The sequence below is a fragment of the Drosophila ficusphila genome, unplaced genomic scaffold, assembly GCF_018152265.1.
Source record: "Drosophila ficusphila isolate 14025-0441.05 unplaced genomic scaffold, ASM1815226v1 contig_791, whole genome shotgun sequence".
Classification (NCBI taxonomy): Eukaryota; Metazoa; Arthropoda; class Insecta; order Diptera; family Drosophilidae; genus Drosophila; species Drosophila ficusphila.
This window is the reverse complement of record NW_025064737.1, coordinates 4,894,482-4,917,057: the sequence shown is the minus strand read 5'-3', so window position 1 is coordinate 4,917,057 and position 22,576 is coordinate 4,894,482. Positions and strand designations below refer to the sequence as shown.

At 38.0% G+C, this 22,576-nt stretch overlaps 1 protein-coding gene across 4 annotated transcripts in view; it reads left to right on the top strand.

Annotated features, from left to right (window-relative positions):
* Nucleotides 1–22,576, top strand: part of LOC108098502 (5'-AMP-activated protein kinase subunit gamma-1) — a 70,850-nt gene that overhangs the window by 26,287 nt on the left and 21,987 nt on the right. Inside the window, exons 3-7 of one of the 4 annotated variants that reach the window (XM_017201423.2) lie at nt 684–2,500; nt 5,677–5,798; nt 6,439–7,066; nt 7,136–7,258; nt 14,792–14,828. In XM_017201423.2, the coding sequence (XP_017056912.1) occupies nt 833–2,500; nt 5,677–5,798; nt 6,439–7,066; nt 7,136–7,258; nt 14,792–14,828 (2,578 nt within the window). In that variant the 5' untranslated portion in view covers nt 684–832. Of the gene's footprint in view, nt 1–683; nt 2,501–5,676; nt 5,799–6,438; nt 7,067–7,135; nt 7,259–14,153; nt 14,340–14,791; nt 14,829–17,918; nt 18,062–22,576 lie in introns of those variants that run through there. The other 3 variants (XM_017201424.2, XM_017201429.2, XM_017201426.1) reach the window with 3 other exon arrangements.

The following is a 22,576-nucleotide window of genomic DNA, read 5'->3' as shown; positions in this document are numbered from 1 at the left end:
AATGATTTCCGTATATATGCGGGTACATTTCCTGCAAATATGACTACGTTTCTTAAAATAATTCTTCTGTCGCTGCATTCCACATTAAAATATGTATTGGAGAATTTGATTGATATATTCTATGATATAGTTGGAAATAAAGATTGAAGCTTTAATAAAAACGTATATACATATGCGGTTATACTTCCTGCAAAAATGACTACGTTTCCCAAAATAATTCTTCTGTTGCTGCGTTCCACATTTGAGTACGAGTATAGTTGTGAATACATTTGGTTGATTTCTGCTCCGTCAGCCATCAGCTGCCATATGTTGAACACTGCTTCTGTTTTGCTTTTATTCCTCCTCCACTTGTTTAATTTCTCGTTTGACTTTTGTTTTTCCCACCAACAAAAACGAAAACGCCGATGACGAAGCGTAAATAATGAAATTAGCTTTCGTCTTGGTCGATTTTTTCTGGTTTACGTATAAAGTGTGGGGCAAATCGGGTGACCTTCACCTCTTGAAGAATGTTTGCTGACTTCTGTTGGTGGGGAATTGTTTACCAAACTGATTGTTTACCGAAATCGATTGCCGTAGGTTGAAAACAAGTGTCAGCGAGCTCATATCAACACAGGGAAAATGATCGAGGACTTCAGAACTCACTCTCCTGAACCGCCGATTGATAACCAACGTTCTCCTTTCAGATTCCCAAAGAAGGCGGCATGCAAATGTCGTGCAAAAGAAAAAGAAATTTTGCATAGCGCAGCGAGACAATCCATCGATTGAGATACAGATACCAGCGATCGGTGAAGAAGAAGAGCGATAATCCAAAGATATAACCGAAAGTAACCAAATGGCCACGAACTGCGACTTCCTCGAGGAGCAAGTGAAGCAGCAGCCGCTGGCCAATGCCAATGCAGTCATGGTTGTCCAGGAGGAGAAGACCCAGCAAGTGGACAAGAAGGAGGAGGACGATGCGGTGGAGAAGCCAGCTGGCAATCCACCCAACTACCAGCAGTTCGCTGGCGAGGATAGTTTCGAGTGCGCCTTTGAGTCCACCATGGATGATCTAGAACAGGGTGTCCTGGATGGCTATGAATCGGATTCGGAGGCGAGTGCCAACGATCAGATAACGGACTCCGCTTCCTCTGGCAGCCTTGGACAGGTGGTGCAGCAGCGGGAGGAGCGGATGAGGGGACTCCCCGGCTCACTCCATGGCCAGCACATCGATTCCGAGATGCTGAAGTGCCTGCCCCGTTCGAATTCCTTCGACTTTCACAGCAGCAGTGGCAGCAGCAGCGACGATGAAGACGATCCCGATGACGACGACGATGACCACGACGGGGATGAGGTGCACCATAGCTTGGGACTCACACTGAGTGGCAAGTTCGCCAAGGTGGATCTCTATTCGGGTCACCAGCGACCGGGTTACCTGCTACCTCCTTACATCGAACGAAGACGATTGTCGCAGTGTAAAGAGGAAGATGACGAGGATGAGGGCGACAAGTTGGGTGGTTCCGCCACTGGGGAAGTCAGCAAACATGAGAGAGCTTCCAAGGCGCCACCCAGACCCCCAACCCCGCAGGATGAAGCCTCGAAGGAGAAGTTCAAGGATCTGGAGCGACTGAGGCAGCAGTTTATGCACAAGATCGATAGGATAAACACGCGGAACATCGAGGAGAACGAGGCACCACCTCCGCCTCCGCCGCCACCGCCTCCCATTCCAGCCACGATTCTACCAAAGGCTCTGAAGGCATTGCTCCACACCCAGGAATCAGTGACGCCTTCACCACCTGTAAATCCAACCAGTCCTGTGGAGGGAACAGCTACTCAAGTTGTAGAGAAGGAAGTTCCCTCTCCTGTTGTCCAAGAACCCGTTTCCCCACTTCCGCTGCCCTCGGAACCCCCGCTGATCATCAAGGGCAAGTTCAAGGTTACTCTAGCCCAAGAAACCCCTGAACTTCGAGTGGAGGCCCAGAAACTGAGCAAACTGAAGGCTAGCTCCAATGCACACACAATCAGCTTCCCCTCCAGTTTCGGAGGCTATTCCTCCGTGCAGGGATTGTTCTCCCAGAGGTACGGCTCCAATCGCTTCCCAGTGGCCGCTCCCCATCTGTCCAAGCAGTTCTTCGAGCCCTCGCTGGTGGAGATCCGCACTCCGGCCCAGAGCAATGTGTCCTTGAACACCGCTGGCTTGGCCAACAGCAACCACCAAAGCCTCACTTGTGATACAAATAGTTTAGCCAACAAGCCGCGAACGCCCAGCGAAAGGGAGCTGGATGAGATTTGGATTCGCAGGCAGGATGGTGGAGGTGGTAGTAGTGCTACTCCTGGCACTCCTCCCTCATTTTTGCAGCAGCAGCAACCGCAACAGCAGCAGTCGCAGCAGCAGAGACCTGTATCCTTGGGAGGAGCATCCACCATGCCTCGTTTGCTGAGGAACGAGAGCGGCGCCTCCACCACGAGTCCGTCGCGTCAGCTCACCAACTCGGGATCCGTCTCCGTTTCTGTCTCCGATGATGTAAGTCAAGGGGTTACAGTATTCCCATTTTAAATGATGGAAATAGAGAAGGGGTTAAATAGGATCATAGAATTTACTAATTTGAGGGAACTAATGGAATTCAGATGAACTAATGAACCCAAACAATGTTACATTTGGATGGGTTGTATTTTTTGATACAAGAGATGTTCAAGGTGTATTCCTAAACTGAATTGAAAATGATCCATAATTTAAGCAAAAGTATTATGCGACTACTTTTGCAACGATACATTTAAATTACAAGCGATAGTTCGTTCGATATGCAAAAGTCGATAATTCTACTTATTAGTTGGTTTGAAATCGTTTTCTCAGTTTTGAAAGGCTTTTAACACCCAATAATTTAACTTTTGATTTGAGATTGTTAAGAAAAGGTTTTCGTAATAATAGCTAGAAACTTAAAACATTGAAAGAATTATTTCATATTACCTTTTATTAATATTCCCAAAGTATTTAAGACCATTCAGCTCTTCAGTTACCCTTAACCGAACAGTTTCGTTAGTTTAACTGATCGATTAAAAGTGGAATAGTAAATATTTGAAAGAATTTCTCGTGTAGACTGGAGTAAGTCTTGAAATAGTGCCAAATAAATGGCAACAAACTAACAAGAAAGCAAAGCACGGAAAGTAAACTGGATTTAAAAAGCCCTCATATAATTGGGAATCAACAGGCTGTGTGTAATCTTTATATTCACAGATTTGACTGACGTCATTTGAGATATGAGCTCTTTTGATGATAAAATCATTTAGCGATTATGAATTGGGAAGTGAAAGATCTGATGAGCGAAACAGGGAAATGCGCAAGTTAATGATGTCATAAAAACAGATATTCCAATGAACATTACTTGTAAAATGTTTTTAAAGAGGGTGTAACTCACAGAATTCTTTCTTTGATCAATATGAAAATCATTATTTCATTATTCCGATCTTTGGAAAATCCTCCTCTCTGTGGAAAATCCTCCACTTTACATGCGGTCTTGATATTTAAAATTTTGTTTATTCAGTATTAATAATTCGCCTGCGGCGTTGTTTCTGTTTCTGCGCCACAATCGTAAAGTTGTCTATTAATAGTTCCAAAAAAAAAAAAAAAAAAAAAAAAAGAGAAAGAGGCGAGGCATTGGAAATGTTTCACCTTTGTCTTTCGGCTTCCTCGTCGGCCTTTTCGAGTTTATTTGTCTGAGCGAAAGGTAAACACGGCGAAAAATCAGCTTTTCGGGGCTTGTTTTTATCGCGGCACACATGTATTCTATATATAGTGCGGTTCGGTCGGATATTCCTCTGTATCTGTACAATAAGAGCTGGGAGGCAGCTCCCCCCCTCGCTTATCATGACACAATTTGTCAACATTCCCGGCTGGAACTCATCGCTTCTTATTTGTTTTGACGGAACGCGGACATATCGCGTACGTACAAATACGAATATAAAATTTCCATATACACAAACATACAATATAGGCGGGCTATTTACCTGGTCTTGGCAAACAATGACGTCAGCTTTCTCCAGTGCGCCACTCCCAGAACTTAAAAGGGAAGTATTCCCCTTGCCAGTCGTCTAAAATATTCTATAACCGTCTAAATATTGAGTTAGATGGTGTAAAACAGCTGATGATTCCACTCCCCTTTTGAATCGCACAAACAATTTTAACTTGGCCGAGATGTGAACTTCTGTTGGTTTTTGTTTCCTGAGTGTGTGAGTGTGTTGTTGTGTGTGTGTGTGTGTTGGCCCACTTTGGCCCCCCGGCAGAAATCAAGACCGCCTTTGTTGTTAGCTCATCGAAGTCTCGGAGTCGTCTGCGACCCTCGGGGCACGTGACTCGGCACTTTGGTAATGAAACCCTCCGATGCAAAAAAATAAGAGGGGAAATATACACATAATATATATATATATATATTCGATCTCTCTGTAGATTTTGCTAAAAATAAGCCAACTACAGGTGTTTTTTCACCTCAGATCAAGATATTATATTTACCCTCTGTCAAGATTGTGAAAAAAGGGTTGGCTTTCAAGTGAGGAATTGTTAATGTGAATTAATGATTGTGAAAGTTGTTAACAAATTGAGGAAACGAATAGTTAATGTTCTTGGGAAATGCATCATTCAATTCAGATTAAACATGATAAATAAAAGTAATTTATAAAAGGCATTCCTATCAGAACTGATCAAAGTCTGATTTTATGTATTTAATTTTATTTAACTACTGAACGAATATTTTGCTTGTTACTTGCTTAATAATCAGTTGCTGTTTAATCTTACTTTTGATTTTTTTTTAAACAAGAAAAACTAATGGCAGGGAATAATAAACAACTAGCAATTAATGTTTTAATAATATCATTCTATTTATAGCATCATTATACTTGAAACAGACAAACAATATATTTATTTTTAAAGCGGAAGTTAATGAACTAGGTAATTAGTTCATTCTTTGAAATATTTGTTGAACTCTACAATAGAAAGATCATCAATCAAAACAGGTTCTCATTAGTATCTTTACTTCAAAAGGGGGATACCCTCAAAATAAGTGTGTAAACAAGTTCTTATGAATGAATATCATTAGCTTGCTGTTTAGCTTCCTTAAATTCTAGATCGAAATTCCTAAAAAAGTTTAACATTTTCTTCCTTGGCAACAGTTGTCCTGTACTGTTCCACATTCGGTTGCAATTTTGCGTAATAATAAATTAATTGATTGAGTTCGAGTGGAGGGGAGCAACAGGCGGCGGGATAGGTCTTCCTTCCTTTCCTTTGGCCTCCGACTTGTCCCAATTATAAGGACGCATCGGGTGTCGCCTGCTCCTCCAATTGCCGTATCTCCGGGTTACGCCACTGAATTGTCCATCGAGAATTGTGTATTGTGGCGAATAAATTGTATTTGTAGACAATTCGGCAATAATTGCAGTCGCTCGAAAGAGGGAAAAAAAGGAGAAAAGTTGGGGGAAAAAAGTACGGAAAGTGTGGGAGGTGAAAGGATACGGGGGATAATGGATAATGTCGTTCAGTTGGTCCTTCCAATCAGTAGTTGGTTTTAGTTTGCCTTGGCCAGCGGCGCCAGAAACATGCAAAGTACTCTCGAAATCGAAAGCCCACTAGACGCCAACTCGAATCCAACTATCCCACCAAGTCAGCCAAGTCAGCAAACTAATCCACAAAAACGACATGTTCGCTTCCAGGAACAGGATGGCAGCCTCGGAGGAGCCGGCAGGATGCCGGGATCCCGACCTTCCAGCGCCCCCGCAGAACCAAATGCCAAGGCAGCCAAGAAGGCCTACAAAAAGATGGAGAAGGAGCAGCGGTGAGTGATCACTTTTAAATGGTTTATCTAATTCCCCTTTGACATTGAACTAGAAAGTGAAGTTTGAATCTATGAATCTATGATCAAAATATGCTATGTTCTACCTGACAAATACCAAAAATATTATCAATTCGAAATAAGCCAAAATTAGGTAGTTTTGGTTTAGTAAAAACTGTCAACAATACTATTTGCAGCTTATTAAATTATTGAACAAACTGTAATATTCATTTGTTAATACGTTCAAAATTGAAAATCCCTTAAAAAAAAATTAAGAAAATAAATTTGTATACTCATTTTATGCATTTCAAGATGAGCTGTCAAATGAAATTGGAAAACATAGTTGCCTTTAAACTTTCTAAAAACATACAAATTAAACAAAATAGATAATAGTTAATTGGCTTGTATATAACGTGTGTTTTAAATTAAATTAAATTATTTTAAATATTGAGTTTTTGCAATTACAACCAATAATTTGTTGAGTTTTATTATCTTTTTTTTCATTTATTAATCTGTACTGATAAAAATTCTTAGTGGGTGAAGCAATAGTTATAAAAAAGGAAACTTATTGAAGTCGTTTAGTTCAATGTCAAAGGGAGTCAAGAAAATAGTATGCCATCTAATGATTATTTCCCATCATCAGCCGCCAGGAGAAGGAGCAGTCGCGGCGGGAGAAGGAGGCCCGCAAGCTGGAGCGCGAAACCGCGAGGAGGATCGAGCGGGAGGCGGCCAAGCTGGAGAAGATCAACCGACACAGCGAGAAGATCTCGCGCAGCACCGAGCGAATGGCCATGGCGGGAGTGGCGTCCCGATCCGGATCCCTGGAGCGGAGGCGAAGTGGCGAGGATTCGCCGGTGCTCAACCAGTCGACGGTGCACGGAATAGCCTCGCCCAACCGAAGACCCACGATCTTCGATGTGTTCCGACCGCGGGCGAAATCGGATGCCAAGCGGCAGAAGGAGAAGCACCTCCTGGATCCCTCCTCCGCCGACAGCAGTGCCACCAGCAGCACCTACTCCGTTTCCGGCGGCACAGCTCCCGTTTCGAGCGGTGGAGCCGGAGCAACTGCAGCTGCAGGAGGATCGGGAGGAAGTGGAGCTGCCGGAGGAGCAGCGGGTGGCCTTATGAACTCCATGAAGGTGGCCATGCAGAACTTCAGCCACCGACAGCATCCGGCGGTCACGATAACGAGCGCCGACGGCACACAGTCCACCGCGAAGAGCAAGTACAAAGACGGTAGTGCCCATCCGCACCAAGGCAGCGATGCGCAGGTGAGATATCTTTGGATTTTGGTTATCTTATATCCTTCTCCTTACTAAATGGTATCCCTTTTCGGGCAGTATTACCACACGGTGACGGCGGTGAGGCCCAATGCCACCCAGCGATCGCCCATGACCAAGGTGATGGATCTGTTCCGACATCGATCCAGTTCAGTCGTCAGCGAGGCCGACAAGCGGAAAGCGGTAAGTGAAGCTACCCTTTCTGTTTTGGAAGATATACACTCCATTTAGTCTAAGGCAGGGTATGTTTTGCGTTACAATTATGGCTTTAAGGAGAAGACTGTCTGTGTAGGAACTATCTGATAATATCTAATAATTTCCTATAACATTTTGGAACAGCTGTAGGACTGGTTGATTTAAGAGAATTTAATTATTACAGGTACTAAGGTTATTAATAGATATCACCTCAATAAATTTTTGTTAACTTTTTCGTATGTTCCTTGAGCTTTTAAGCTTATGAAATCAGAAAGAAGGATTTTCTTAAATAAAAGTTCTATGTAAATGGTAACTTTAAAGTTTAATATATAAAAAACAACAACAAGGCATCTGTATAGTTTAAAGGATGTTGATTGTTTCTCGTTAACCAAGAAGATCAAATTTGTAAACCATTAAAGATTTTACTAAACTTTGTCCCAAAATATCATCTTTGCTGAAAGTTTATGCGCCCAAATTCAAAATGAATTATAGTTGTTAAATAATCGATATTGGCGTTTAAAAATATCGGTTCATATCATCGCTTAATTAAAAGCGCCACCTTTCGGATTATTGTGGGGCATGCTCTGAAGGTGTGTGTCCCCGCTTATAGTTTCCAAATAATGTGTCTCCGCTTTTCGTTCAAAGACTTGCAAAATGTATTATTATTTTTGTTAGAAATGCTTAATTTCGTATATTTCCACTATTTATCAGTCTATTTTAAAATTTTTACTCTATTTGAAAAAACTATATTTTTATTAAAATCTAAGGATATTTTATATCATAATTCTATATACGCTACTAAGTGTCTGATTATGGACAGTTTATTTAGGAAAGCACATTTAAAGGGTTAACGGGTTTAACTTTGCGTATTGCACTATAATAAGTTGTTACATATTTTTATAGAAATTATTTTGGGAAATTTAATATCAGTTTTCTTCTAAAAAGAACCGGCGCCCTAATATGTATATTTATACAAAACCTATAGCTCTAGGAAATCAAAGCATTTTCAATTAGTGAAAATGAATCGATTGGAGGTTACTCAGTTCATAAATAAGCTTAATCACTTCCCATTAGATTGATATCTGAGTGAGATTAAATAATTTGCGATCTGTCACCACCAAAATGCCATGTTGTCTCGAAAAGCCCACTTGAGATTCTTATCGGCGGCAAGGAGGCGTCATTAATAATCATCCAGTCTATAAATAATTATGAGCCATTATTGATTTCATCGCGATAGGCCTCAATCGATTTGATAGATAAGCTTCGCTTTTGTGTTTTGCCTATCGCTTATCATAAGAGCGACAAAAGAACCAAACGCGTGCGAAGAGCTTTCAAGAAGTCTATTAAAAACAGACGTTTTCTACACTAAAGAAATTATTTCTCTAAAGTCTTTTGTTTAATTTGTAGCAAATAATAAACAATAAATGGATAGTATTTATATTGCTTTTAAGCAAACAAATGTTTTAAATAAAAACATTTCTTTTGTTTCAACAGAAATTATTAAAATATTAGAAACACATTGTATAAAAGAAACGTAGGTTACTAAGCTTTAACGGAATTTAAAATTTGTTTTGTTTTGAAGGCAGTAGTAACTGTTTAAAGTGTATTCATAATGATCAAATCCTTGAGAGCGAAAGCTCCGCTAACAGGTGATCGCCACAGCTGTTCTTTGCTCTCTCTCCGTTGACTTTCTTCGAGTCTCTCTCATTTCTCTGGCTGATTTTGGACTTTTGCGGAAAAGTCGCGCACATACGTATATTACGTATACGCCAGCGTCGCCGCCGTCGTCACTTCAACTTTTTTTTTGTTTCATCGCCAATCCGCTCTGTGTTGTTATTTTTACTTGCATTTCCAATTGAACGGACCTAGCGGCGAATTGTGCGCGACTTTCTTCGCCTCCTGATTCCTTCGCTTTCCGCACCGATCTCAAGTAGGAATGAGAATATTTATCGTTCGATTTGTGCATTTCCCAATCGCGTTCGTGTGTTGACATCCAAAGTTTCCAGTTTGTTGTTTTCTTTGGCAATAAAGCTATTTAAAGTGTTTGAAATAAAATAGAATTGGTGTCTGGAGTGCTATTTAAAATAAATTATTACAGAAAAGTTATATAAAGTGACTGTAAGCTAAACGTAAATATAAATTGAGAATGGTGAAAATATAGAATTAGCAAACTGATAATTGTGTATCAAAAGTATACATTTTACATAACTTAAAACGAAAACGGAAGAAAATAAAAATAATAACAATCCTTAAATAAACAAACAAAAGATATACATATATGTCGTCGCGAAAATAACAAATGCAGATATACCCAAAACACTTGTATTCAAATTAAACATATTTTCGCAGTTTCATTTGTGTTGCCATTTAAGATCTAATGTGCCGCTGCAATTAATTCAATTTTAAACACCGTGGATTTCCTCTGTTTTGGCGGACAATTTGTGCTTTTAATTTTCAAGTTCATTGACGAGATTCACGCGGCACGTTCATATTTTCGCATAATATTTATCTTCATGAATTCTATTTATTTAATTAAGAACAAACTCAAAGGCATGGAAATGAGCATTGGAAGTGCGAGAGGAAAAGCGAAGAGACAACTAAATAAATGGCCAACATGTGATCAGTGTTTTTGTTGCTGTTGTGGCTATTGTTCTATTATCGTATTCATGAAATTTGCTAAATAATATCGACTGGTGTGGTTTCTGCTGCCTACGTTGTTTTCAAAGCCTTTAACCCTTTCATGCCCACTGTTGCCTACAGGCAACATTGCCTTTTTTAAGTTTAAATCGGTTACGATTCAAAATTTTTGTGGATTTTTTTTATAGGCGATTTCCCTTATTAATGTTGTTTAATTTTTGGTAATTTTGGCGAATGCAGCTGCAGCGTGTGCTGAGTTATCACTTATGATTCGAAGCGACCATAGCTGCCGAAAAATTTTCCCAAAAAGTGTCCGTGCAAATAGTGCGATTAAGTAAAATTAGTGACAAATACTAATAAAATAAGTACGTACATATCTTTAAAATAGGTAAGACTATGATAAAAGTATAAAGTTGGGCTTGAAAATTGTTTTATAAAGAGTGTGGATTTTTTCAAAGGCCTAAAGGCAACATTGCAGTAAGGACATACCAAAGGACTTAGAGTATCGAAATTCGATATGAACGTTACTTGGGGTTCCTATTAATCATTTATGGCGTTAAATATTTTCTATGTGTCCCCAGATTAATTTGGGCATGAAAGGGTTAAGCCAATTCCTTAGTCGCTAATTTGTTAAGTGTCCAACTTTTGGCTGTCGAGGGGAGTCAAACATGTGATAAAAAGTGACAAAGGGTTAACATTTTATGCAGACTTTTTGTCAACCAAACTTATTTATACCCTGTAGCTATTAACACAGTTTCTGTCAATCCAATGATTTAATTATTCCATTAGATATTTTGAAATCTGTACCAATAGTTTGACACTGTTTCTTCTGAGAATCCGCAGCTGTTGCTCATTCTGGGGAATTTTCCACGCATTGACATTGTTTTCGGGTAATTTGTTGGCCATTACTTTTGACTGACGGTTGACTATTTTATGGCATCCCAATGCATGATATCACTGCCTTTAGGCCCTTTTCCCGCTATTACTTAACCATAGCGATAAGCTATAGACTCTGGAGTACTATTTACAAAATGGAATCGGGGTAAAAACAAAAACTTATCAGCATTAGCCATAATATCAACAAGGAGGAAGATTCACTTGGGAAGGCGAAAGCGACGTGAAATTAATTTAAAATATACAGCGGAAGGCAGGCGAACAGATAAGATATAAGTATAAGTAAGGGCGGTTAAATTAAACGCTGAATTTTGGCAGATAACTTGGGAACACCCCAAATAACTATATACCATATATTGGAACTAATAATTGAATAGACTGAAAATGAAAATCGGCGAATCGGAAAAGAAGTGTGATACCTAATCGGAAAGCTTTTGCCATATCAGTCGGATCGAAATCAGCTTTCCCTATATGGTTTATGCCCACTTAGGATTTTTGCTCGACTTCGTATTCCACGAGGAAGTGAAAAGAAAGTGAATTATTGCAAACAGAAATTTCTCTTGTTCTGCATCCGCTTATTTAACTTTTCTATTTCTGAATTTGGCTTTTGTTCTCTTCGCTGTTTTTGGGTTCTGGTTGTTAATCAATCATTTGTCAAAAGTGCTCACTTTCCTCAGTTGTCTCTGTGTATTTATATTTGGTGCTTATTATTTCTGTTTATTTTGATTTTTATCTCACTTGCTTAAAGGTCAACCACTTGACAACGTGGAAGTTTGTTTATGGTGGGAGAAGCTTGATTAGGAATGTGTAAAGATGTATAGTATTTCCGATATATATAGGCTTTATATCCATCTTTGATTGGGTTCGGAATCTGCTCCAAAGTGGTTTTGACCAAAGGAATTCTGGGAAGAGCTTTTGAGTAATAATAAATAACTATTAATGTTTGATAAAACACTTTTCAAGTTGTATTTAAAATCTTTGTTACTTTTTTAAAGTTCTTTGATTTTACCAGTAAATATTAAAAATAAATCAACTTAAATTTTGACCACAAATAATTAAAATTGTTCAAATAAGCACTTACAAAAGGGTTCCTTCTTTAAGTAAATAACTAAAAATTTTAAACTAGATAAATTCAAATACACTTGCAAGGTTTTGTAAATCATACACACAGATGACATCCTATTTTAAATAATCAAATGGCCAATATTCTTAATACGTTGCACTTTTGACAAACAATATTTAGTTTATTGGTCTTACATAATTCCGGTTCGCTTTCTTCCTGTTTAGTAGAAACCTTTTGCGTGGTTGGTCACATGCCAATTGGAAATTAACATGCCGCTGTTACCGCAATGTTAATTAAAAGCTTCTAAATTCGGTGTTTCCAAATCGATCGCCAACCTGGCATCATTCCAATATTATTCCAACAGACATGGAATGCTAAGTGAAACTAATTTGAATTGATCTATAACTGAATATTAAAAATTGGTCAAGTTTCTTGGCCACTCCCCCTGCCTCCGAAAAACCCTTTAAAGCCGCTCTGCCTCCTTTCTGCCTTTGTTTTGTTTGCCTTTGCTCGAGCAGCTAATTAACGTTAATGACTTTTACATTCTGTTTGCGTTTTGTTGTCTGGTCGCGGAGTCTGTTTCGCTAGTCTGTTATTTATTTATTAATTTTTCCGCATGTATCTCCAACAAATATTGACGATCATGGCAAAGAAAGCTAATAGAAATGAAAGCAAACTACTAAGTATGTATTTCCAAATGGGCAAAAGTCGCATAAAGTCTAATTATACTTTTATTATTTGAGTGTATTATATTCGCTGCTTGTTTATCGTGCTGCAAACAAAGTTACACCGAAATAGGTAAACAAAACAATCAAATGATGATTAGAACGCAAAAGCTCAACTTGACAATATTAAGTATACGCCCCGTGTGCTGAAATCAGAAATCAGAACTTGGCTTACAAATTATCAATTCCTTGGGACTTTGGCAGGTGTTAAGTTGGAGAATTAACTAAGATAGTGAAAGATTTTGTAGGGCTTTATAAATTTGCATGAGTTTTTGGCCGCACATTTAGTCTATTGTTGTTTACTGGCTGTGGAAATACCAAATATAAACTTACTTCGAAAGTTATTTATCTAATTGTCAATATGCGCTTTTGGCCTTCGACAATTTTAAGTGTGGAAATTTTGGTATGTAGCAGGTGTTTTAGTCACCTTTTAATACATTTTGTAGATTGGAGTTTCTTAAAGATCTATACGTATTTAAAAGGTAGAATCCCCTGCTTATAAAATGCATTGTTTTATTAATTATTTAAACAAAAATTTCAATTCATAAATTTTGAGTATGTAAATTTTATATGTAGATTATGAAGATGTAGATTAGAGTTTTTTATAGAAATGTTTGTTTTGAAAAGTTAAAATTCCCTTCCTATAAAAAGCCTTATTTGTTATCCAATTCTCAATTAGTGTTCGTAATACACACATAAATACATTACGTATTCCTTTTTGCCCTAAACCCATTGGCACAATTAAAACATTTCCGTGTCGAAAAACTCTTTTTTTTTCGCCAGTATTTATTGGTTTTCATTGCTCAGAATCGCTTTCTTCTGGTCTCGTGTCTTCTGCCATTTTTATTGACTCTACTTTCGATGTGTGTTTGTGTGTGTGTGCACCTTTCAATCAAAGTTTTTGTCAATTTCAATTGGGAGACACACGACAGCAGGCAATCAAGCAGGGAAAACACGCCTCCTCTGAAATCCACTGAACTTTTCTGCCGCGTTCAATCAACTTTAATGCGTCATCGGTTTCTTCTTTTTTCTCAATGAGCATGTTTTGTGCTTATTTGTTAATTAAAAGAGTTCGGGGTCAAGGATTAATTTGTGGGGTGATGGGGAAAGGTGATAAGCGGCAGACAGCCGGCAGTAATTATGGCTGTTCCAGTGATATTCGGCGACATTGTCATTATTTCATTTATTTTCCCATTTCCGCAGAGGCGAAAAATCGCAGAAAATTCTTGCCGGGTAATTAAAAAATATACATAAATTGGCTCTCCCGTAGCGAAAGCAGAAAAATTTACATAATTTATGGCTGACATGGGCAGAAACCCAAATAATTGCTTAACAAATTTTATTTTATTTATCGGTAAAAATAAAAATGCAAAAACAAATGGCCACAACAGCGCCATCTGACGTTGAGTAGTGATAGCAAATGTGCAAGCAGTTGAAATTCAAGCAGTGCGCGCGTTATTCAAATTTAAAATTATATATTTTAAGCAGGAAAACGTTCTTATCAATTGATTAAAAATAATTATGAATCACCCGAGGTGATAACAATAAAAACCAAAATATACAATAAAACTGTGACAATATGTCGGCGGTGAAGCGTTGGATTTACCGGCACACTCATTCGAGCAGCTCTGCCACGCCCTCATCGCCCGGCCCTCCGCCCGTCTCGCCCACCAATAAAACGCGAAGGGGGCGCAGCCACTCCCTCGATGTGCAATCCCTGCCCGGAATTCGGGCCATGATGGTCAACAATGTAAGGATGATATCTGGTATTAGCACTTAGGAGAAATATATCGAATAAATGCAAGGTTAATAATTGATTAGCTGGTACTAGTAAGAAGTGGAATTATAATTCTTAGTGCGAATTGTAATCACCAATTAAGAATATTAATTCCCTTAGAAGCTAATTGTAGTGAACAAAAGCTTTACCTTTTCGTTAAATTAGATTTGTAGTTTAATAGGAATATGATGAACTAAACTAGTTTACTGTTCAATGTGATTATTTTATTTAAATCACTGCAACCTGTGAATAATGATAACTTTTCTTGCAATTATTTTTGTTTGTCAAAATCTCTGGATAACAAATGATAGCCATACTTTGAGCAAGGTGTCTTCTAAGCAATTATAGAAATGAAACATGTTGTACTTTTATGACAAATCATCTAAATGCTTATCTTAATAATTTATTTCTGTTTTGATTTACAGCGCGCTGCGGCACATCAACAACAGTTGGCTGTCCAAAGTGAGTACCGTTTAACGCTAAATAAGTTATTTAGGAATATAATAAAAAACAGCAAGTACCAGGTTTAAAACTTAAAAAACAACCACTTACAAACCCAATAAACAAATTTAATTTAAACGTTCCACAGCAAAGCGACAAAGTCGAATTAACCTTGACTTTGAAAACAACGCAAAACCGAAGAAAAAACGTAGCTAAACTGCGAAAAGTGAAACAAAACAAATAAACCAATAAAATTCAGCAGCGGCGGCTTAAATGGAGTTTTAGGCAGCGGACGAGAGGCAAAAGTCTGATCTCCGCATAGGCAAACAAAGTGTTTTACATATGTAAATGCCAAGTGCTGCGGTTATTTAACACTTTTATTCATTTCGCATTCGAACCCCGGCAAGATCGGACGTAGAAGCCCGTCCAAAATAAATAAACAAGACGCCGGAAAGCCAGAAATTCGATTGCGTGGGTGTGGGAACATCTGTTGTTGTGGAATATTTTTGCTTTTCATTGATAGAACCAAATTGAGTGGCAATATAACACTAATTTAATCAATCTCCTTCCTAAGAACTGGTGGGCATATAAATTTAGATTCAATTAAGATCTGATTTTGACGGTGGTAGTCTGATTTAATTTTACTAATTACCATTTTTGAACTTTATCACACTGTATATAAAGATATTTACATATGTTTGTATGGATGTATGTGGGTATGTTTGCATATGAATTCTTAATGTGGAAAACATTCTCATATTGTAATGGTTTAAACGAAGTGACGAAATAGCCGCAATAACAACTGAATAAATAGACCAAAAGAATGCGCTGTCGAAGCAATTTCCCTGTTTTGCACAATAAATTAAAACTAAAACCAACAATTGCCCACGAATAGAAAGACAAAAACAAAATGTAAAAATGCGGTCACCGTCGAGCCCCAAAAATGTTGTTTACAATTACTAGACGCATAATTAATAATAGAGTCCCATAGAGCGCAAGAGAGCGAGACGGGGCGAGTGACTTTTGGCCCAGTGCAGTGTGCGAGCGAGAGGGGCAAACTAACTGTTGCTGGGAAGTATTTACCCTTTGGCTGACCTTGAAAGTTTTCGTGTACAGGCTGCACTTTTTGTTGCTGGCGTTCCTTACGCTAAGCTGCAGTTTCAATGTCAGGCAAAAAAAGCAAAAGTAAGAACAAGCAAACAGGCTCTCCAGTGATGCAGTTCTGGCTATTTTTCTGTAGTATTCGCTTCACTTACAAAGCCAACCCCCAACAGCAGACTATATAAAATGTTTCGATAATTTTATATTTATAGTATTTTATCAGCTTCTGCATGCTAAACCATTTTGCTAAAAACCATCATAAAATTATTTTATAATTTCTCTAATCATTTTATTAGAAAATATATAAATTCATTTCAAACAAACAAATTTTGGTAAAACAAGCTCACTTACATTCAGTAAGTCAAGCTTAAAAATGTGCTTATCCACGAAATATTGTATCTAGAGATAGCTAGAGATACTCTACGTACGTCTTGTTAAAAAAGAGTTAAAGTCCAAGAACTGAATTTTTTTATTTTAAACGAACATTTATAAAACTCAGCTTTTAGGCTATTTTTAAAAATTGACTCATATATACATATATGTATTTTGAAAGAGAGGTTTGGCAACACTACCGCTCTCCCTCGTTGATGCATTTTGATTTTGTTGTTTTTTGGTCTTTTGTTTATCATGTATTTCGCTTTGCCCCTTTTGTTTGCTCCGTATCAAGTGTCTCGGGCTCATGACGTAATACAATTGAATGGAGAGAGCGAGACAGAGAGTGTAACAGAGAGAGATGAAGAGAGATGGGGGCACTCCATATGTACATGATGCCGGGGCTTAGAAAGCACACACAACTTGGAGATTTTTGCAACCCACAAACAAATCTCGAGCGGCATTGATGTCGAAGGCAGGCCAGACAGTGACAATATGTGTGGGCTTGTATTTGTTATTTTATTTATTTTTTGTATGCCTGTGAGATAACACAATTAATAGTTTTTTCTCTCGAGCCGGAGCATAAAAACATCGTCTGCGCAAATAGAAAACTAGAACAGACTCGGTGTCTGCAAGCAGAGCGAGATGGGGACACCGTGCGAAAGAGAGGCAATGAGCACCACCCATGCTAAGGGCAAATTATTTGGTCTTTTTTTGGACTACGTGCGTTATGGCACGCATAGCAAGAATCAACAAAAAGAGCATTACAACAGCCAATAGAACGAATAAAAAGAGCAAAAAAATCAAAATCGCAATAACAGCAATGTAAATGTAAATACCGTGTAAGACAGCAACAAGACAAAAACTCTACAGTGGAACCTACACATGCCGTACCTTATGTGACGGGATGTATTCATATTTAAAGTAAAATTCATGAGGGGAATAAAAATTTGAATTTTATAACAAAAAGCAATCTCTACATAGTGAAGTTGAGAATCAGAAAAACTCGCCTTTAATACAAAATTCTTAAAAGTTGTTACCAATTAAAGGATGTAGTTCTTTAACTACAAACCTTATTCTGTCTAAAATGATCAGATAATGTTATAAGTTGCAAAAACTGAAATACCAAAGAGATGTGTTCATTGGGTATGTCTTTCAAAAGTCCGTGGTAAATGCCTGTTAAACCTTAAAGACGTGGGACTGTAATCGCATTTTCCATGGTTTGAAAGCCAAGAGAGCGGCGGAGGCAAGGAGAGAGTTCCAGAAATGGATCGGAAAACAGAAAGTGGTTTAAAGTTGACTGAGGCGGTCAGCTGACGCTGTGCCACGCCCCAAAGCGCCCTAGGCAAGGCCCTAATCAACTTGGACTTGGTTATCTATGAAAAGTAGTCGGGTTACCTTTACTTATTTACCTTTTTTTTTTTTTTTTAGGTAAGCTCTGCGTTTGCTTTGCTCGCTTGATTTTCTGTTGTGCTCACCTTTTTCTCGCGCTGTGTGTAATATATAAAACAGAGAGGCGCGCGCTCACGCACACACCCTCGGACCGCCTCGCCGGTTTAACACACAGATACGACTGTATACCTATAGATACAGATATAGACCGACCGCGAACCACATGGCACATGGGCGTACCGCATTCAGTTCGATTCCAACTGCCGGCAGAGTCGGATGCTCAGCCACGTGTTAACTTCGACTAGTGACTTTTGCTAATTGTGCATTAATTAATTAATACCTTTGCCGAAAACTCGCCCGTCGATCAAACAGAGTGAAATATCTAAACGGTTGGCTGACGGGGGGAATAATTATTAATTTTTAAGACGAGAAAACATAATTAGTTTCAAACAAAGAAAACTGGATTTTCGACAGACACCAAATATTTTCAACCTCTCCGACTATAAATATGCATGAGCGGTCAATTTATGGTCAAAATCAAACAATAAAATCACCGCGGAGTCAGCTGATGCTGAATGTGCGTGGAGGAAACATCTCGATTCTGTAATTAACATTTTTAATCGGGTGAAAATTTTCGATAAGAATTATGAAACATTTATAGCGACAATTTAAGCAAGTGACCCAAAAATAAGCGGCTGTGAGAAATGCAGATTAACTTAATGCCCAAATAAACAAGTTGATAAACCGTTTTACTAATTAACAAGATAATACTACAAATTACAAAAAACCTGAGCTCACAACAAAACTCGAAATAATGCGAGAAACATTTGCATAAGTTAAAATTTAATTTAAACAACCCAGCAAGGTCGTGTAATTGCCATAAAAATTCAACATATAAAATAATTTAAACCGCTTAAAGCAACCAGAAAAATAGCCGAAGCCATGTGACTGAGTTTTATAAATAAAATAGATTGAAATACAGAAAGGCAGTGGGTGAGGAAAAAGTGACAATATTCTTGTGAAAGAAAACAGACGAAATATTTTTGGTCTGAAGTGGTGACATTCTTTTTGGCAAAGTCTCTTCTGTTCTAGTAAATTTTGTTTTTAAAACATTAATTTCCAAGCTAGTAAACAGTTTGTAAAAGAATTAATGGAAACCATAAAATTACCAAGGCAATCTTGTTGGAGAATTTATTACCAAATACCGGCTAACAATTTTCAGCTTCCCGTGATTTGATTTGATTTAAATTTTTGTTTTCTCGTCGCACGAAGTCTCTGTTCTTATTGCTATTCGCAAATTTTTATTTAAATAACCGAAAAGAAGGAAAGATGGGATTTGATTTATAGCCAAGAGGCGCCAATCGGCTGCTGTTTTGCCGCTGTGACGTAAGTGGAGGATGATATTTTGATGAGCCGGAAAAAAACAGTTTTGTGACTGTTTCTGTGCGGCGTTGGAGGTTTGTTTTGCATAATAAACCTTAATTAAAATTGGATGGTGGTGGAGTCAAGTGATCTGGAAACGAGCTCTGCAGGTGTTTGCCTGATCTTTGCTCCCTTTTTGGCATTTCTTTTTGCGGTCTGGTTTCGCGGAGATGTTTATAAATAAGCCAACATTCTTTTTATGGTCAATAAATGCGAATGCGAACGCGAATGCAAGGCCAATAAATTCATAAAAAGAACAACAGTTTATTTTTGGCTCGAATTAAACGCGATCACAGATGTGCTCCCGGACATCCCGCGATAAGCACTAACCCACAAGCGTGTATAGTTGGGGGGATTTGATAACCCCACCGATCCGCGGATCCACCGAGCTGCTTTACACAATCAGTCTCAATAGCGAAACAGCAATTGAAATCCACTTGGAATAGGTCAGTTTCAGATTCGGTTTCCTTCGCAAGCCATTTATGGGGCATAAACAATCTGTTTGTTGAGATATTAGTTCGCTCGGGCGAGGGGTAAATAAATAGAGAACACACCCCAAGAAATAATATTCACGCACATGTTGGCATCTGAAAACCCGAAATGCGGTGAATGAATTTGTTTTGCAGCTCATATAAGTGAAATTTATGCACGGCAGCGCAAGTGTTCTTAGACCCTTTTTATGGACATTGTTTACGTGAAGGCCTCCATAAATGAAATTTAATTTCGGCAGCCGGCTCAAAGCGAGATAAACAACAACAACATGTGGGAAGCTACTCTTTTCACTCAGAATTCTGGAAAAAGGGGAGAACGTCGGCCGAAAACGAAGAAATGAAAACACGCCGAAGAAGAAATTGCGCAGCAAAAATGTTCCCGCTGCGCTTTATTTTTGTTTTTTACTGTTGTTTTTTTTTTTTTTTTTTTGTTTGGACAACCACCACTTCAGAAAAGAGAACATTTCGCACTCTCGGAGAGAAAGAGCAAAAGTGGATTTTTTTTCTTAATTTTTTGATTTTTGCGTGCGACGCAAAAGCCTCCAAACAAGACAAGCCTTCAGGCTCACATTGAGATACTTTTTGTTTCTCTTATTTTCCTAGATTTATGCGGGTTTTTAGTCTGAGATTTGGGGAGTTGAGGTGCTAAGAGCTTTGACAACTCCAAAGAGTGCGAAAGGGATGGCATAGCTTCGATGTAAACACACTCAGTGGGTCGTAAAATTTTTACGATCATGTAATCTCGACATTATATGATTGGATTTATCTGTAATTCACTTTTACATGGGGTTGTTTACTATCAAATATCTTTGATTTATCTTGATGCAATATCCTGACAAAGTATTTACATATATCTTTGTGGAGGAGTCATGCAAAAAAGTATAATCCCGCAATCATAGCCAATATATTTTGGCTAAATCTTTCCGTATTTGCAAATTCAATTTGTAGAAAAATTTCCGAAAATAAAATTATTAAAACAAACAAATGTTGTGTATTTTTTGACTGCGCAAAATGCAACAAGTTTTGTAATCAGCATATGTATTCTATATCTACTCACAACCTGTTTCATTAACGAACTAAACTGTTATGGAAAAAGCTGTTTGTTTTCAGTTGACTAGTTCAGTGAACTTCTGGAAAGTTTCATATATTTACGTCATGCAAAAATAATGTTTATAATCCATATTCTGGTTTTCAATGTTCTATTTTTTATTTTTGCTCATCAATCATTACTAGACTTTTCCCCAGGCAATTTCCCATTTTGTAACAGGGTTTTTAAATACAGTTTTCCCGAGATGCACTTGAAGATTAGATCTTCACTTTAAAAGCTTGTTTCGAATGTTTGTTGTTGGTTTTAAGTGGGGGGTCGCCTGAGAATTGGGTCAAGACGAGGAACTTACTTTAAACGGCAATTAAATTTCTGTTCATTTCGATTTGTTGCTGTTTTTTTGCGAGCTGGTAATTATAATCTCAGCCCGCAACAACATAAATATTTCATATTGCCTCTGCCTGATGATCGTTGTGTTTTATTGTTGTTCATGCTGTGTTGCCTTAATTACAACACGTTGCGAATGCAATCGTCTGCTCTTGTTGTTGTTGCCGCATAAATTTTATACTGCACTTAGCATACAGGGTGTCCCAGAATTCTAGATTGTTCCCGACATTGAACTTGAAATAGGATGTTTATCATTATTTCTGTGATGTCTGGATATCATCTTTTAAAACTGAGTAACTTAATTAGCTCTTATTCTATTTTTTATAAGTTAGTTGTTGGGTATCTTACAACTCCTTTTCCTTAGCTGATTATTATTGTTACTAAATAGTAGACATCCTAGTTAAACTTACATTGTAGGAGGCGCAAGTTTGTGCCATTAACTTCCCACGTTATTGTTTTAAACCGCTCCTATTTCGCCATTAGTCTGACTAAGTATTCTTGGTAATTCGAGGACATTTCGCTCCGTTAATTGAGTTCACGCCAGCGAACTTAATGAGATCCCCAGGCGGTCTTCGCCGGTCTCCTTTGGCCGGCGTCTTGGACTCATTTTCAGTTCCCTGGCCAGCTTGTTAAATCCCGCGGAACGACCTCTGCCACTCCGTTGACTGTCGAACATTGAACGTCAAGACCATCCAGACCACGCCCATTAACAAACATATCTATACATATAGTATAGTGTGTATATAGGGTTGTGTATCCAGCTGACACACGCGGCACCGATTGTCCTTGAACTGTTTTGTCACTTAATCCTGTATCATATGGACAATAAAGGAATCTGCGGAGCTTCCAACCAACCGAAGCACCACATTATCAAGTAAACGAGCGGGATGTGCATCGAGTGACACGTACAGTAGAAACTGAACAGACTGTTCTGATTAAAATTAAATATGTAGTTAAACGGTTTTTAAAATTGCCCATCTAATGGTTCTCTAGAATGTAAATTTTCAAAAAATTATTCAATTCTATAAGCGGGTTTTTGAGTTTGCTTACAAAAGATTCATCGAATCTTAACGTTCAAAGTGACTTTCTTAGTTCTTCTCTGGTTCTTAATAATTTATTTAAGGGTAATCGAAACCGTGTATTATTATCTACATAAAGGTTTCTATTTACCTTTTCATTTTTGAATAACTGAATATATTTTACAAATCCAGAAAAAGAAAAAATATCGTAATATTTTTCAATAACTCAATAATCTTGGCACTGAAAAATCTATCAATAATTATTTTTAAATGGTGAAAATTAGCATGCGCTATATTTCTCATAAAGATAATGACAATAAATCCACTATACTTGATATCGATGTAAGGCCCTTAAACGTGACTTATTCTTGTTTTTTGTGTTTTCTTTGTTTGCTGCTCGCAAGCTGCTAATTTGAAATACAAATTTCCCTTGCAATTTACGGTTTTTAGCACGCAGCTCTTTATTGTGATTTATATGAGGGGTGCATATAGAATCGGATATAGATGTGTGGATATATGTATATAAATCAAATATGAGAG